The sequence below is a fragment of the Amphibalanus amphitrite genome, unplaced genomic scaffold, assembly GCF_019059575.1.
Source record: "Amphibalanus amphitrite isolate SeventyFive unplaced genomic scaffold, NRLGWU_Aamphi_draft 000007F_arrow, whole genome shotgun sequence".
Taxonomy (NCBI): Eukaryota; Metazoa; Arthropoda; class Thecostraca; order Balanomorpha; family Balanidae; genus Amphibalanus; species Amphibalanus amphitrite.
Window position 1 is genome coordinate 680407 of NW_024881503.1, and position 13993 is coordinate 694399.

At 49.2% G+C, this 13993-nt stretch overlaps 1 protein-coding gene across 1 annotated transcript; it reads left to right on the forward strand.

Annotated features, from left to right (window-relative positions):
* Positions 1 to 12667: 12667 nt before the first annotated feature.
* Positions 12668 to 13794, forward strand: LOC122378602 (lysozyme-like). Its single transcript, XM_043359848.1, has one exon. It carries the CDS (start codon positions 12828 to 12830, stop codon positions 13287 to 13289), a length of 462 nt encoding a protein of 153 aa, XP_043215783.1. The 5' UTR covers positions 12668 to 12827; the 3' UTR covers positions 13290 to 13794.
* Positions 13795 to 13993: the final 199 nt, after the last annotated feature.

The following is a 13993-nucleotide window of genomic DNA, read 5'->3' on the forward strand; positions in this document are numbered from 1 at the left end:
TGGGTTTGAGCTTTGAATAGTCGGTGGAAGCCTGTTCAGTGAGCAGTTAGGCTGAGCTCACTGAGAAGTTGACAGGCCGGCGGTGTATTTAATGGGTTAATCAGTTGATTAGATAATAGATATCATCTCTCTCTCTCTCTCTCTCTCTCTCTCTCTCTCTCTCTCTCTCTCTCTCTCTCTCTCTCTCTCTCTCTCACTCTCTCTCTCTCTCTCTGGAGTCTGAAATAAAGTTAGAGGGAGATGTAATAATTGCAAAAGTGAACTCAGCTTAGGTAAGATATATTTAATGGGGAGTTGAGCTTAATCAAATGTATCCTTCCCCTGTATTTGCCTGCGGTTTCTTGGGCTTTCGGCTTTTCTACATTTTAATCTTTATTTTTAATTTTCATTTTTGTGATACGGTTTGCTATTGAAGCCCGTGGTCTATTCTAACTACTGCACTACGCCGGACCATGTTATCCGGTCGAAATCAGGCTAAGAAGGTAGGCTGAGCGTGTGTTTGCTAACGTTTTCCCTTATCTGTTCAGTGCACCATCACTGTTACAGCGCTGTTAAGTACGGACAGATGACGGGTCGGTCAATCTCGCCTGGTTCAAGGCCGAGCTAGTTCTCTCCGAGTTATCAGAGGTATTATACAAGTATTATACTCGTATAACACGATCGTATGTCTTCTTGTTCAATGTAACACAAACACCGTGACAAGTCCCTTCTCAGTTTTTGCGCACCAGAGATCATCTTGCTCGCAAAGCAAAACAATATTGGAACGAAGCAAGTTATTCTCGTCAACGATCTTAGCGTGTTCGAGGAGGTCACAGATAAATACTAACTTAACTCCGACTTGATCTTGCAATCATGCCGATTGTCGAGATCGAAGATCGTGTCCTGAGCTCTTGTCGCTTGGCAAGCTGTTTGAAAACGCTCAACTTTCGGGCATAGTCATTGGTCCTTTCCGCATTTCATGCAAGCCTTGCAAGTCTTGAGCAACGTAGTTTGATCATTGCTTAAGCCTCGCTGGCGTCTTTTTTCAATATTTGCTAGCCTGATGACCATTGACCAGCGTATACCGACTGCAGGGAGCTGCACTATCGGGTTGGGTGTGACGAACGGATTAATCTTTGTTTCGGATGAGCCGTCTCGATGGGGCTATTGCGGCTCTTGACGGCCACTGGCTGTACAAGGGCTGATATGTAAACATATCAGCCCTTGGCCGCCTCCAAGTCGTTAGAGTTTTACATACTAACACTGCCACTCAGCTATGTGTAGCCAGAAAGGCCATTATCAGCTCACACGACAGGCTGTCGTTTTTGTGGCCGAGGGTGTATAAATCGACGAATAAATTTATAACGAGACAATCCTGAACACATGTTGACACCGACGGCTCCCTAAACATGACTCTTTGGTATTCTTTTGGGTAGGTATTCTGTGGATTTTGCGCAGAAATAAATGCTTAATGTCAACAGATGTTTGAGTTTGTACCGTTTTCAGTTACGTTGAAATTGCACCTTGTTGCTGAAATTTCAAAAGCAAAGATGCGCTGACGAAGGTATCCTAAGGCCGAAACGTCTGGCTATTTGGAATATGTGTTTTTGTGTTGTCATCGAATGTGAATAAACACCTCCGACACTTGTTGCTGGCAGGGCGCTATACCGCAAAGCTGCATTCATGTGTGTACACTGGCGGATCCAGGGGGGCATTAGGGGCATATGCCCCCCCCCCGACAGGAGCCTGGGGAGGGCATTCAGTACAAGTATGCCCCCCCGTTCAGACTTACACTTCTTACGCCTATAACGAGGAACTAAATAAAAATGGATTAGAAAGGGTTCCTAGTAAATACTTTTGTGATCAAAGTCGTTTTAGTAACCTCAATTTAGTTGTCATTGCTTTATTTTGTCTAAAAATATGTTGCTTCTTAGTTCTTACCCCCGGGGAGTCATGCCGCTTCAACCCTTTTGACCGTATTGTCTAACGATGGCACTCATATTGCGCAAACCAGGAATCGGCCGCCGCCTATGCTTGGGAATTGGGACGGTTAGAATATGATTTACCTGTATGGCCGCAGCCAGTGCAGCGTAACCGGGGGGGGGGGGCACAAGGGGCGTGTGCCGCCTCATTAGATGCATGGTGCCAGTGACCTATGGGCCCGAGAGGCCCTGCAGTGCCAGTTGACCGCTCAGGGTCCAAGCGTGCCTTATTTCGACTGAGATAAGACCCGCAGGACTCGTGAGAGCACCTCACGGAGTCACGGGCTCCTGAGTCGCCACACATCACACATCTCCATAAGGGCCCCACTCCGGCTTCTGAGGGCCCTGTGCTGGCCTCTGAGTGACCTTGCTGACCTATTAAGCGTCAGCTCTAATTAGGGTCCTGGCCCATACCCGCATGGAACGGCTCCACACCAGTGTCTCTGAGGGTCCATAACGGCGCCTGTGAGGGTCTCACACCGGCGCCTTTGAGGGCCCAACACCGCCAATCTGAGGGACTAACACCAATATTTCTTAAGGCCCTACATCGGCGGCGGCTCTGAGGGCCCCACACTGGCGCCTCTGAAGGTCTTACACAGGCGCATCTGACGGCTACCTACCTGCAACTCTGTGGGCCCCACACTGGTGACTCTGAGGGCTCCCAGTGACGCCTGAGAGTACCACGCCGGTCTCCAGGATCCCACAGGGCTCCTGAAGGCCTCTGCTGGCCTCTTGAAGACCCCTTGCCCCCATGCATGTGTCTCTGAGGAGTGAGGACTCCCACAACGATGCCTGTGAAAGTCTTCACCGGCGACTGCGAGGGCACCACACAGACACGTCTGAGGGCCCTACACCGCCACCTCTGAGACACCAGTGTCTCCTGAGGCCCCACATCGGTGACTCTGAGGGTCCCACACCGGCGCCTCTGGGGCCCCACACCAGTGCCTCTGGCAGCCAGCCACCGGTAACTCTGTAGTTCCTACACCGGTGACTCTGAGGGCCCCACCGGCGCCTGAGAGTACCATGCCGATCTCTAAGGACTCCACAGGGCTCCTGAAGATACTGCCGGCCCTCACTTGCCGGCCTGTGAAGGCCCATTGTTGGCATCATACGGCCCGTTACCGGCCTCTAAGGGCTCTTTGTCGGTCTCTGAGAGGTCCTGCTGGGTTATTAAGCATTCGCATTTCGCACCAACAACTCCAAGGGCCCCACACACAGCCATCTGTGAATGGTGTGGGCTCAGCGCCACACCAGTGTCTGAGGCACTACAACGGCGTCCATGTGAGGGCCTCACACCAGCACCTTAGAGGGCCCACACCGGCTCCTTTGTGGTTCCTGCACCAGTGCCTCTGAGGGCCCCACACCACTGCCTCTGGGGAACCCACACCGATACCTTTGATGGTCCCACGCCAGTACCTCTTAACCCGCGAGTTGCTGGGGGGGGGGGCGTTAAACGCCCCCACTTTTTTCGGCGGGCCATAGCATAAAAACGGCGCGCCGCAGGCGCGCCAAATTTTGGGTACCTGTAGGGAATCCATTGAAGTTCATTGTGATAAAGTTTCAAAAAAATCGGTCGGAATTTTTTTGAGATATCGAGGTTTTAGTGACGTCATGATTTCTGAGTTTTCGACCAAAAACGGTATATGTTCAAAAAATAATATAAAATCACAGAATAGACATACAGACATGCCATAAACGCCATAAGACTGCCAATACCATGAACAATCAAATGGCTATCTTCGATTATTGATTATCGTTCCGCATTTACCAAAATCTTGAACTGAATCTTGGCAATTTCTCGTGACTACTTCACGACCATGATACATGCATTTCTTAAATTGAACTTTTTTAGCCAAACACGTACACATATGATAAAATGAATGTCACCATCGTGTTCTACGCCCCAAATTACCCATAAAACATGTGTCACAGGCTGCGAATATCAGTTTTTATTTTCGGGGATATGTGCCTGCCCGGTTGACCTGACCTTGACCCTGACCTATGCTTGACTGACCCCTGCATGGAGATGACACTCTTGTAGGCCTTTATGGTGGATTGTGCACCGTTTTGACAGAGTTTATGACGAGAGGCGCCCATTGCGAAGTCCTGAAGTCCATGCTACTGAAAGCCCGATTTCAGGTGTTTGACCTGACCTTGACCTGACCCGTGACCTCAAAATTCAATTTTAAAGTACTCATCTGAAGCGTCTCGTCGCGTTCTTTCATTTGCCGCCCCGTGCGTTTCGCTGCGCCTATTGGTTCTCGAGTTATCGGCTGGGGGCGTTTAACGCCCCCCCCCCCCCCCCCCAGCAAACGGTGGGTGGCGAAATACCCCAGCAACTGCCGGGTTAAGGTTCCACACCGGCGGCCCTGGGTCGGCTCTATACACCAGTCATTCTGAGGGCCCCACCGGCCCCACCAATTTTCGTCGATTTCTGGCGCTGCCCGGGTATTTGTTCCAAAAGCCTCCTCCCCCTGGATCTGCCAATGGGGGGCCAGGTGTCCTACCATTTCTGTTTTTTTTAAGAAAAAAACTCGTGTCAGGGCTATGACGAAAAATAAGCGGCCTAAATCCGATGAGAAAACAGGCTTTGGGGGTACCCTAGGTTTGGCTCCGTGACCTGGTATGCCCCCTCCCCCCCCCCAAGCTGATACCCTGGATCCGCCAGTGTGTGTTTAACGTAATCAAAAGGCTTCAGCCTGAAAAAAATGTATCTGAAATGGTTTTCAAAATCGAGGAAGAATGCGAAATACGAGTACAATGGATAATCAATGACACTACAATCTAAATTGTAATGCTGAGTAGTAAGTAGTATCTAATGACGTCACCTGAACTGAACCGAATTGGATAACATTCAGCCCCTGATTCAGTCTGCTTGCTGAACAAGATCAGTAAACGTCAGCTGTCTACGTCAGTCGGGAGGCGATATCAGTTGTGAATCATGCATTTGCGCTTGTCATCGTATGGTATGGTTGCTATCTGAACTATCCAGCGCGGAACGCCCAATGTGGCCAAAGAGGGGTATATCGTACCCTTATTGCACGGTATGTACCTACAGATTATATTGACAGAATGTATGTGTTTTTCATACCCTTCATGAAGTAGGCCTGTTGGGCCTGTTGGGAAAGGATAGGACTGTTGCTGAGGGGATATTCAATGACGATATTCCCACAGTGTATATAAATAGATATTCCCTTTTAGTATGGACGCGCTTCTGAGTGTCGACGTTTAGGAAACGCGGCTTCAAGCATTACCTACATTAAACCGTATTTTGGTAATTCATTAAAAAGCTTCAAAAACGTAGAACCATAAAGGACACGTAAAACAGAAAAACTTAGCATATTAAACGTAAAATTACGAAAAAGTAAGTGCATTGTGCATAGAAACTCGGCGAACCGGCTCTCAAACAGCTACATCTTGACAGGCGTGTTTTTGTTCTCATTGTACTGTACTCAGATTATATCTCGATTCTTGTATCTATGGACAATGGCCATGAGAGACTCAAGTCGATAGGTTTGTTACTGATACACGATATCTGTCTTATGCTGCGCATTACATAATACACGGGACGTAGGTATGTAACAATGTTATGTATGAACAGTATGTTTAAACATGTTTTAGCTTTTCCATTTCCTTGTGGATGTATGTTAGTTCTTTTGTCACTTCGGTTAGCATATTATCCTCATGTCGAGACCACAGCTCCCACGTCGGTTAACAAACTACTTGAAAACGATGGCGCTGCGGGCAGTGGGGAAGTTTTGGGTATTTCCAACCAGACAATGCGCAGATTAGGTATGCTTTGCATGAACATTCCAGCGTCCTCTCACGCGAGGCTTGGACAATACATATGTACATATTATAGGCCACGTTAGGTGACGCTGCAAAATGATTTCTTATCATGATGCTTGTAGGACTACGGACGCGTAATAGCCAAGTTCCGTGGAGCGTCTGCAAATGTCAATACATACAATACACACACGAACATAACTATCAAAACCGACCATATACGATTTATAAGAAATATACATACACATATTCGGAGTTTGATATAGGTAGATTAACGATGCATACAAAAGTGTACCTTTTGTACCTATATCACAGTTCACACTGATAAATACTTTATGTAGTTCTGAGTCAATTTTTTAATGCGAAACATCTTTTCCATAGCATCATTCAATTTGAACGATTTACTGCCTCATCTCAATGCTTTGGAAGCGTCAACGGGAACTTCTCTCGGTCATTTTTTAAACAGTTTTATAGTAGCCCGTCCCTCTGACAGTGTGCAAAAGTCATAAGAACCGATTGACCGTTCGATACCCAAGCGTTTCATTTTAGGTATGTAGTGTAAAGCTGGTGAGTAAAAAGCTATCGTCTCATTTTGTTGCAACATGAGAAATGCACAAAAATTCGAACCCAATAGTAATATTGCGTATCCGGAGTAACGAAATTTCCAAAAAGCAATAGGCACCAAAATGATTGAAACTGAGCAGGCAAACTCTTGTTTTGCGAAAACCAAAATGCCACCGAAGTATAAAAAAAATGTATAGCCACGTTCCGTTCCACTTATCCATCACTCGATCGTATCATTAGTACCTTCAATCACCAAAAGAAACGCCTTCCAGCTTTGATAAGTAGAAAGCCCAAAGCTGCATGACTTGCACATTGAACATGACGACGCGTTTGCATACGGCTGTGGGTCACCAGGTCAAAACAAATGGCATAGGTGGACCACAATACGTCCACGCACCTTCTCTCTCCTCGCTCTCGGGCGCACTCGCGGCGGTCCCTCACCCACCTGATAGGCGCCTCCTGCGCTGGGGCGTCTCTGGGCGCCGCAGTGCTGTCTCGGGGCGCCGCAGTGACCTCCGGCGACACAGTGCGGCGCCCGGCGCCCGCCGACCGTCTGCCGGACACCGACGATAGGCGAGATAGCCGGTGACCGCGTGACGTCATAGTCACACTCCACGGCAGCTCGATCACGCGCGTGTGTATGTGTGTGACGTCATATGCGCTACCATGGCGACGTTAGTCAACACTCAACAGTGAGGAATACAGGCAGCATTGGAGGCGGCATAGGCAATAGGCATAGCAGTGAAAGGAAACGCGGTCGCATTCGCAAGGTAGGTATGAGCCGTGCCTCTGGGGGGCACGGGACGGACGTGGCCCCGACTGTCGCCAGTGTCATTTGTGATCAGCTCCTCCGAGAGCAACCTGTGAGACAAATACAAAAAAAAATGGGGAAAATGAAAACTGCTATTCTGGCGCCGGGAACGACCTCCAACTATCTCAAGCACACAGAATCGTGATTTGGTGCACTCCTTGCAAGGTTAGATGCGTCACTTTTGCAATGTTGACATTGCGTGACGTCATTTATGACGTCGTTAGGGCCATATTAGTTTTTCGTCAATAACTCCCGATCGAATTGAGCTAGCGAGTTGGGAAAGCCACCAATGGACTCAGGAAGACCTGCCGAATCGAATGATATGCGACATGACCTACTTCGACCGATTTCGTGACCTAGGGGTGCTGACCTGACCCTGACCTGAGGTCAACACCCGAAATTGACCTCATCCAAACAAAAAGTATATCATTCGACGGGCCTGAGCGAGGCAAACACGATGCTGCCAAAATCGCGGCTCTGCGACCGTTTTTTGCGAAGTTATTTACCAAAAACGGAACCGTACCTTGGGGAACTTGACCTGACCTAAGAGGTCACCGGTTGACCTAGGACCTTAAAATCGGGTATCAATCTCTGCGTCTCGTAACGGCGCACACGCTCGTTTTCTCCTCGACGCTCTAGCTCCACCAGGGGCGAAACGGCGGGGGGGTCGTACCCGCCCCCCCCCCCCCCTCGGCCGACGCGTATGTAGAAAATCAATAGGTCCGGCGAGGGTTAATACAAATTCAATGAAGTAAAAAAAAAACATTAAAAAGGATAAAAACTAGAGACATATACCTATCTTTCATACATGTCAAATCAGGCATTACAATGACCGCACAAGGAGTGCCTACTATGTATTTCAGACCCCATGAGACCCTGTTTTTCGGCGATAATTTCTCCAATTTTTGTCCAATTAGCTTGAAATTTTGGCAGACGATGTTTCAGCCCAAGCGCCAATTTTTGTCAATATGGTCTCTTAACAAAATATCAAAATTTAGAGCACTTGTCGTTGGCTCGTAATGTTAATCAGTTTTTGCACCCGGATAGAGGCTCGCTCGCTGCCGCACCGGATTGGATAGGAGCGCTGGCCAATCACGTTACGCCGTGCTCAACTTGACTCCGCCCACTGGCCGTGACCGCGATGGGTCTATGCCGCTCCAGTCGGTGTCAGCACCGCGGAGAGATCGCAGCGGGACCACATACTGGAGACAAGTGAAGCTGGCAAAGTTGTTTCGGGACGAAAGCCAAAAAAATATATCCGTTCGAGGGCATTTGATGTCCTCTTTTCCTTATTTTGGTATTTAAACGTAAAAGATCAGAATCAAGGTAGGATCTATTGGAACGGAGCCGGCCGTAGAAGGAAAGATAGATGAACTCTTGGACTCTGAGCATTTATTTAAGCCGGAGTTGCACCTATCTCATCGTCAGGTTGGGTCAGGTCACTACGCGATTACCTATAAGATCATGCGTAAGCCTCTGCATGATCCAAAAATATTGATATATTTGGCAGCGTCAATGAATGTTTCTGAGGAAGCGCAGAAAGCAACAAAGTAGGATGAAGAGTCTCGGACACGGCCGATTGCCTGGGGCATCGCTCCAGCGAGACGACCGTATTCGTGATTCGTGAAGCGGTGGGGGGCGCCGGGTGGGGCAGAAGCGTGATGTGTCGTTTGGTAGAAATTGGAATTGTCCTTTATCGTTGTGTGTGTTATATTGTTAAAACGTGCACAGAAAGAAGTAGGAATGTGGCCGGCGGACGTTGCGCACTTCACGAGAACGATCATCAAGAAACACGTATCTTTTTGTTAAACTTATGTAACAGTAGGTATGTCCTCAATGGTGAGGTAACTATCTCTAGGCTTTTAGTTTTCATGTTTGCATTTCAACACATAAGATCTGGGGGTAAAGTTAGTCCGGCGACCTCCTCAATCTAAGTCGATGATAAAATGGATTATTCCTGAAGGTGTTCAATGCTTATGCTGCACCGGGATGATATAAATCGATCACGCCGGCATACATTCCTAATCAAATTTAATATATCAAACACATAAACTGCATCCTACTAATGGTGATTCTATTTTGCAATTTGGACGTAGTCTGACGCGATACATAATTTTACGCAAGCATTTGAAATCAACAGCGCCTTTTATGAGCGTTTTTTTTTCACAGGCCCGGAATCTTTTGTGGAAATAGATATTTTTTGTGACTGAACAAGGTGTACGTACGTACCTACATTTGTGATAAATACAAAGTCGAGGGCGGGCTTCAGCTAGTGCGTTACTTATGCGCGCTATTTAGCTCATTCGATGAAGTTACGGCTGCAACGACAACTGCACGGCAGCTACGTTCCATGCGAGCCGCCCCGGTGCGACAGCTACTGCCCCGCCCGCTCCACGCAGCCGACTGACCGGCCAAGGTCACCGCCCTGTCCGCCGGGAGGGCGGAGCTTAATGGTCACGTGTTTGTGACGTCACGCCTACGTACGGATAGCCTCTACTCCACTGACGGATTTACGGAGCCGATTTTAACATTACGAGGCAACGACAAGTGCTCTAAATTTTGATATTTTGTTAAAAGACCATATTGACAAAAATTGGCGCTTGAGCTGGAATATCGTCTGCCAAAATTTCAAGCTAATTGGACAAAAATTGAAGAAATTATCGCCGAAAAACAGGGTCTCATGGGGTCTGAAATGCATAGTAGTCGCACATGAGGTGACATCTCGTGGAAGCTCATTCCACGATACCGCGGCCCTAATATGGGAAGAGCCGCCTCGCCATGGTGAGCCGGTAGCGGGGCAGCTCCAGTATCGACACCCCCGCGGCAGCGCTGCGCGCCTCGCGCTCCGATACGGCGGCACGAGGGCGAAACATCGCACGCAGGGGGCCGGGCGCTGAAACAACGTGGAGAGCGCGATATATGTACGTTCAGCGCGTCACGACGCGCGATCATCTCCCGAATGTCCGGCCAGCCGAGCGCGGCGAGAGCGGGGCCGACATGGTCGTATCGGCGGAGACCTGTGACCAGCCGAGCTGCGAAATTGAGAACCTCTTGCAGCCGGTCAAACGGAAGACGGGATTATTTATCGTTTTTCTGCTAAGGCTTCGTGTATCCTAAAATGACTTGAATTCGTATTTCATAACTGTAAAGCGTCATTTAACCAACGCCGTGCTGGGCCCCTCGGTTTTTTCGCAAATATCTCAAAAACGGCGGGGCGCAGCGCCGCTGTTTTTTGGTACACCTGTTCATATCTCTTTTTCACACATGTTGTGAAAATTTCAGACCCGGGTCGCTCAAGGTCAGGTTACCAGGTCATGTCAAGTGACCTTACCTCAGAAAACGTTCAAAGGCTCGCTATAGCTACACCGACTGAACGATAACTTTGAAACTTTCAGAGATTGATAACAATAACAGTACCTATGTATAACATGTTCGTCTCGGATATTCGATATCTGTGACCTAAGATCAGGCCAACTGTGCGACCTCTCCTGATGGGAGAAAATTGAAATGCGTCTCTTTTGGACAAATGTCGTTCAAAACCCTCTCAAACATCGGTTAATAGGTGCATATGACTTACTGAATCGTAAAAATGCGCCTGTAACCCCTACGTGTGCCCCTAAGGTCATCTCAGGCTCTCAGGTCATGAACGGTCACCATCAGCTTTTGGCTATACTTTTTTAAAGAGACGTGCTAGAGCAGTAAAAACACGCCAGATGCATTCATCTCGACGATACGGATCGACCGATATGCAGCATGACCCTTTCCGGTCAGGTCATGACCTTGACCTGGGGTCACATTTTCAAAATGACTTTTCAAGGTCAACTTAGGTATAGTTCATTCGACGCGTCTCGACGAGAGGAACACGATGCTGATTGCTGGCAAAAGTAATGTCGTGGCTCTCTTGAATCAAGAGTTATTACCGAAAAACATTGTTCGTAATAACGGCTATTTTTAGAGTTTTTGCCCTCTGGAGGCTAAACCGTTGACCGTCATTATCCTTCGCCCTGGTGGGGGGGGGCCATTTTGGCCCCCCCCTGTGGTTTTTCAGCGATAACTCAGAAACCACTTGAGGTAGCGCCCTGAAACTTTGTATAGCTGTTTATTCAACATTTTTACATCATGTCCTTTTTTGGGGGGTTCGGGTCAGGTCAGGTCAGGTCACAAGGTCACCAAAACTGACACCACCTCTAAAAAAGTTCAAAGCTCTCTCAAAGGCACAGCTTTTATCCGATCGATGTAAAATTTACAGTACTTGAAGATGTCACCCAGCTCTACAAAATGGCTATCTCGGATTTTTTATAAATGTGACCTAAGGTCAGGTCAGGTCATCGCTGCTCCCCATTATAAGTCAATGGGAGAATCGAAAAGTAGTTGTTTTTCAGCTAAATCGGGCGTGATTGTTCCTATATTTCGTTATTGAAGTGTCTTGGGTCAGCAAATCACAGCCCATGTGAAACCATTTGCTTGTGACCTCGCTGAGGTCACGCTAGGTCATCTCCCTGGTCACCAGAGGTCACCAGCGGTTTTTCTGCACTTACTTGTTATTGAATAGAGATAGAGACTCCGTTCGACGTTTATCGTGTTTGTCTCGTCAATGCGGATCGAATGATATGCAGCATGACCTATTTCGGTAAGGTCATGACCTTGACCTGAGGTCAAATTTTCAAAATGACCTTTCGAGGTCAAACTATATATCATTCGACGCGTCTCGACGAGCCAAGCACGATGGTGCATGAATCGTTTCTCTATTTTCTCGTGAATGCATGCTATAGTTAAAAACATTTTCAACGAAATTTGCCAAGTTGACCTTGCATGACCTCTGTAGGCCAAACCGTTGAGCTGAGGTCAAATCTGACGAACCTTGGCGAAAGAGCTTGAAAAGAGCTATCGATTGCTTTTTTCCGCGGCTCTCTAGCTCTTCTAGTTTCCGAGCTACAGCGGAATATGTCCGGCAACACCGAAAACACTGAAATTTGACCTATGATGACCTCTAGCGACCTCAATATTGACCTTAGCGAAAAAATGACCGAAATACTTTCGAACGTACTTGTTATGGGCTTTCGTTTGCTTTTTTCCGCGTCTTCCTAGCCCTCTTCGTTTTCGAGTTAGACGGGGGGGGTCATTTTGGCCCCCCCCCCCACCAGGGCGAAGGTGGCTCAGACCCACACCAGGGCGCGGGTTATTTTTGACGCTCTATCGATTGCCGCGCGTATCGTGACGTGGCCCAGGAGCCGACTTAGAGGGGGGTGACCCCCCCCCCCCCCCAGCACGACACGGAAAACACAGGCCACCAGCACAGCGCGGGTTAACTTCATGCGTATTGCGTTCTGACCCCTGGGTCTCCGTGTTTCTAAAAGGTAGGTATGAGAGGTTGCACCCTGTACAAACTTGTCCCCCACTTTCGGCACAGATGACCGCTGTTGTGGTAGCTTGTCGTGGGCGGCCGCGCTCCCACGCCCGTCCCGGATATGTGCCAGCCGCCCCGCTCTATAAGCCACCAGCCGGACCGGTCGCGGTGGGAGGGACACTGTGGGGCGGCGGGCGACGCGCTGCTCCGGGGAGCTGCAAGGTGAGCAGAGAAGGGCACCGGGCGCCCCATCCGGTTGCTGACGTCACCAGCCGGTGTTTGGGAAGCCCTGCTCGCGGCGGATACAAAGTCGGCCGCGGTCGGCGGGCGGCAGTGTCCCTCCCGCCGTGTCTCAGCCATGTCCGCGCCGCGCCTGCTCTTCACCGCGCTGCTGGCCGCAGCTGCCGTCCAGCTCAGCACCCAGCAGACCACCGAGCTGGTCAGCCAGCAGTGCCTGGGCTGCATCTGCGAGGCGTCCACCCAGTGCGACCTCAGCAGGGACTGCAGCAGCGGCTACTGCGGGCCCTTCCTCATCGGCAACGCCTACTTCGTGGACTCTGAGCTCACCGCCGAACCCGACTTCAAGGGCAAGACGCTCGAGTCGTGCACGCGCGACCCGTACTGCGCCGCGGCCGTCATCAGGAAGTACATGGCCAAGTATCCCCGCGACTGTAACGGCGACGGTCGTCAGACGTGTTCCGACTTCGCCATGATCCACAAGGCCGGACCGGGCGGCTGTGAGCGCAATGCGCCGCACGTGCTGAAGAGCGAGTACTGGCAGCGACTGACCAGGTGTCTGAACATCTACAAGCAGGCGTGAGGGTCAGGAGTGAGCCGGCGGCGGTGTTGAAGTGCTGGCAGGCCCTCAGGGACACAGGAGCGGCTACAGCGAAAGGCGACGCTTTTGGTGCAGCACCTTCGTTCATTTCATTGATGCTCGAGGAAGAAAAGTGAATGTCGCTTAGCGCGACATAAAATCGCTGAGATATTTTCGGTTGAAGTGGATCGCTTTTCTGTAAAACCTGTCTGTGTAAAAGGGGCATTTAGCTTTGGCTCTCTAGTCTCTAGCTCTTGTTCTAAAAAAAAATGAGTTGAAAAGACGGAGCATCATGCCAGCGAAAGCTGGAGAGGCGGCCGTGGCCAGCAGCACTGAATGTGACCGTTAGACTAACTAAGCCTGGCGGTAGTCGACGGATGTGTGGCTGCCTATCTTGTTGCTTGGTGACCTACCTGTATGGCAAGATAACTTATTTTTAATAAACGTAATTTTACAACGCTGTGGGCAGGCACCCTGATGTTTCACCTGAATAAAATGGCATTATGAAGAATGATTATGATGACGATAATGATGGTGATGATATGATGACGACGATGCTGATGATGATGGTAAAGGGCTTTTTAAGGCTTTTAAAAAGCCTCATAAGGCTTTTTCAGGACGGGAAGGACAAAGCAAACAATTATATACCAACCATTAAACGCAATGCGACCCCATTGTACCCAGTTCAACACGACAATCTCACGCGA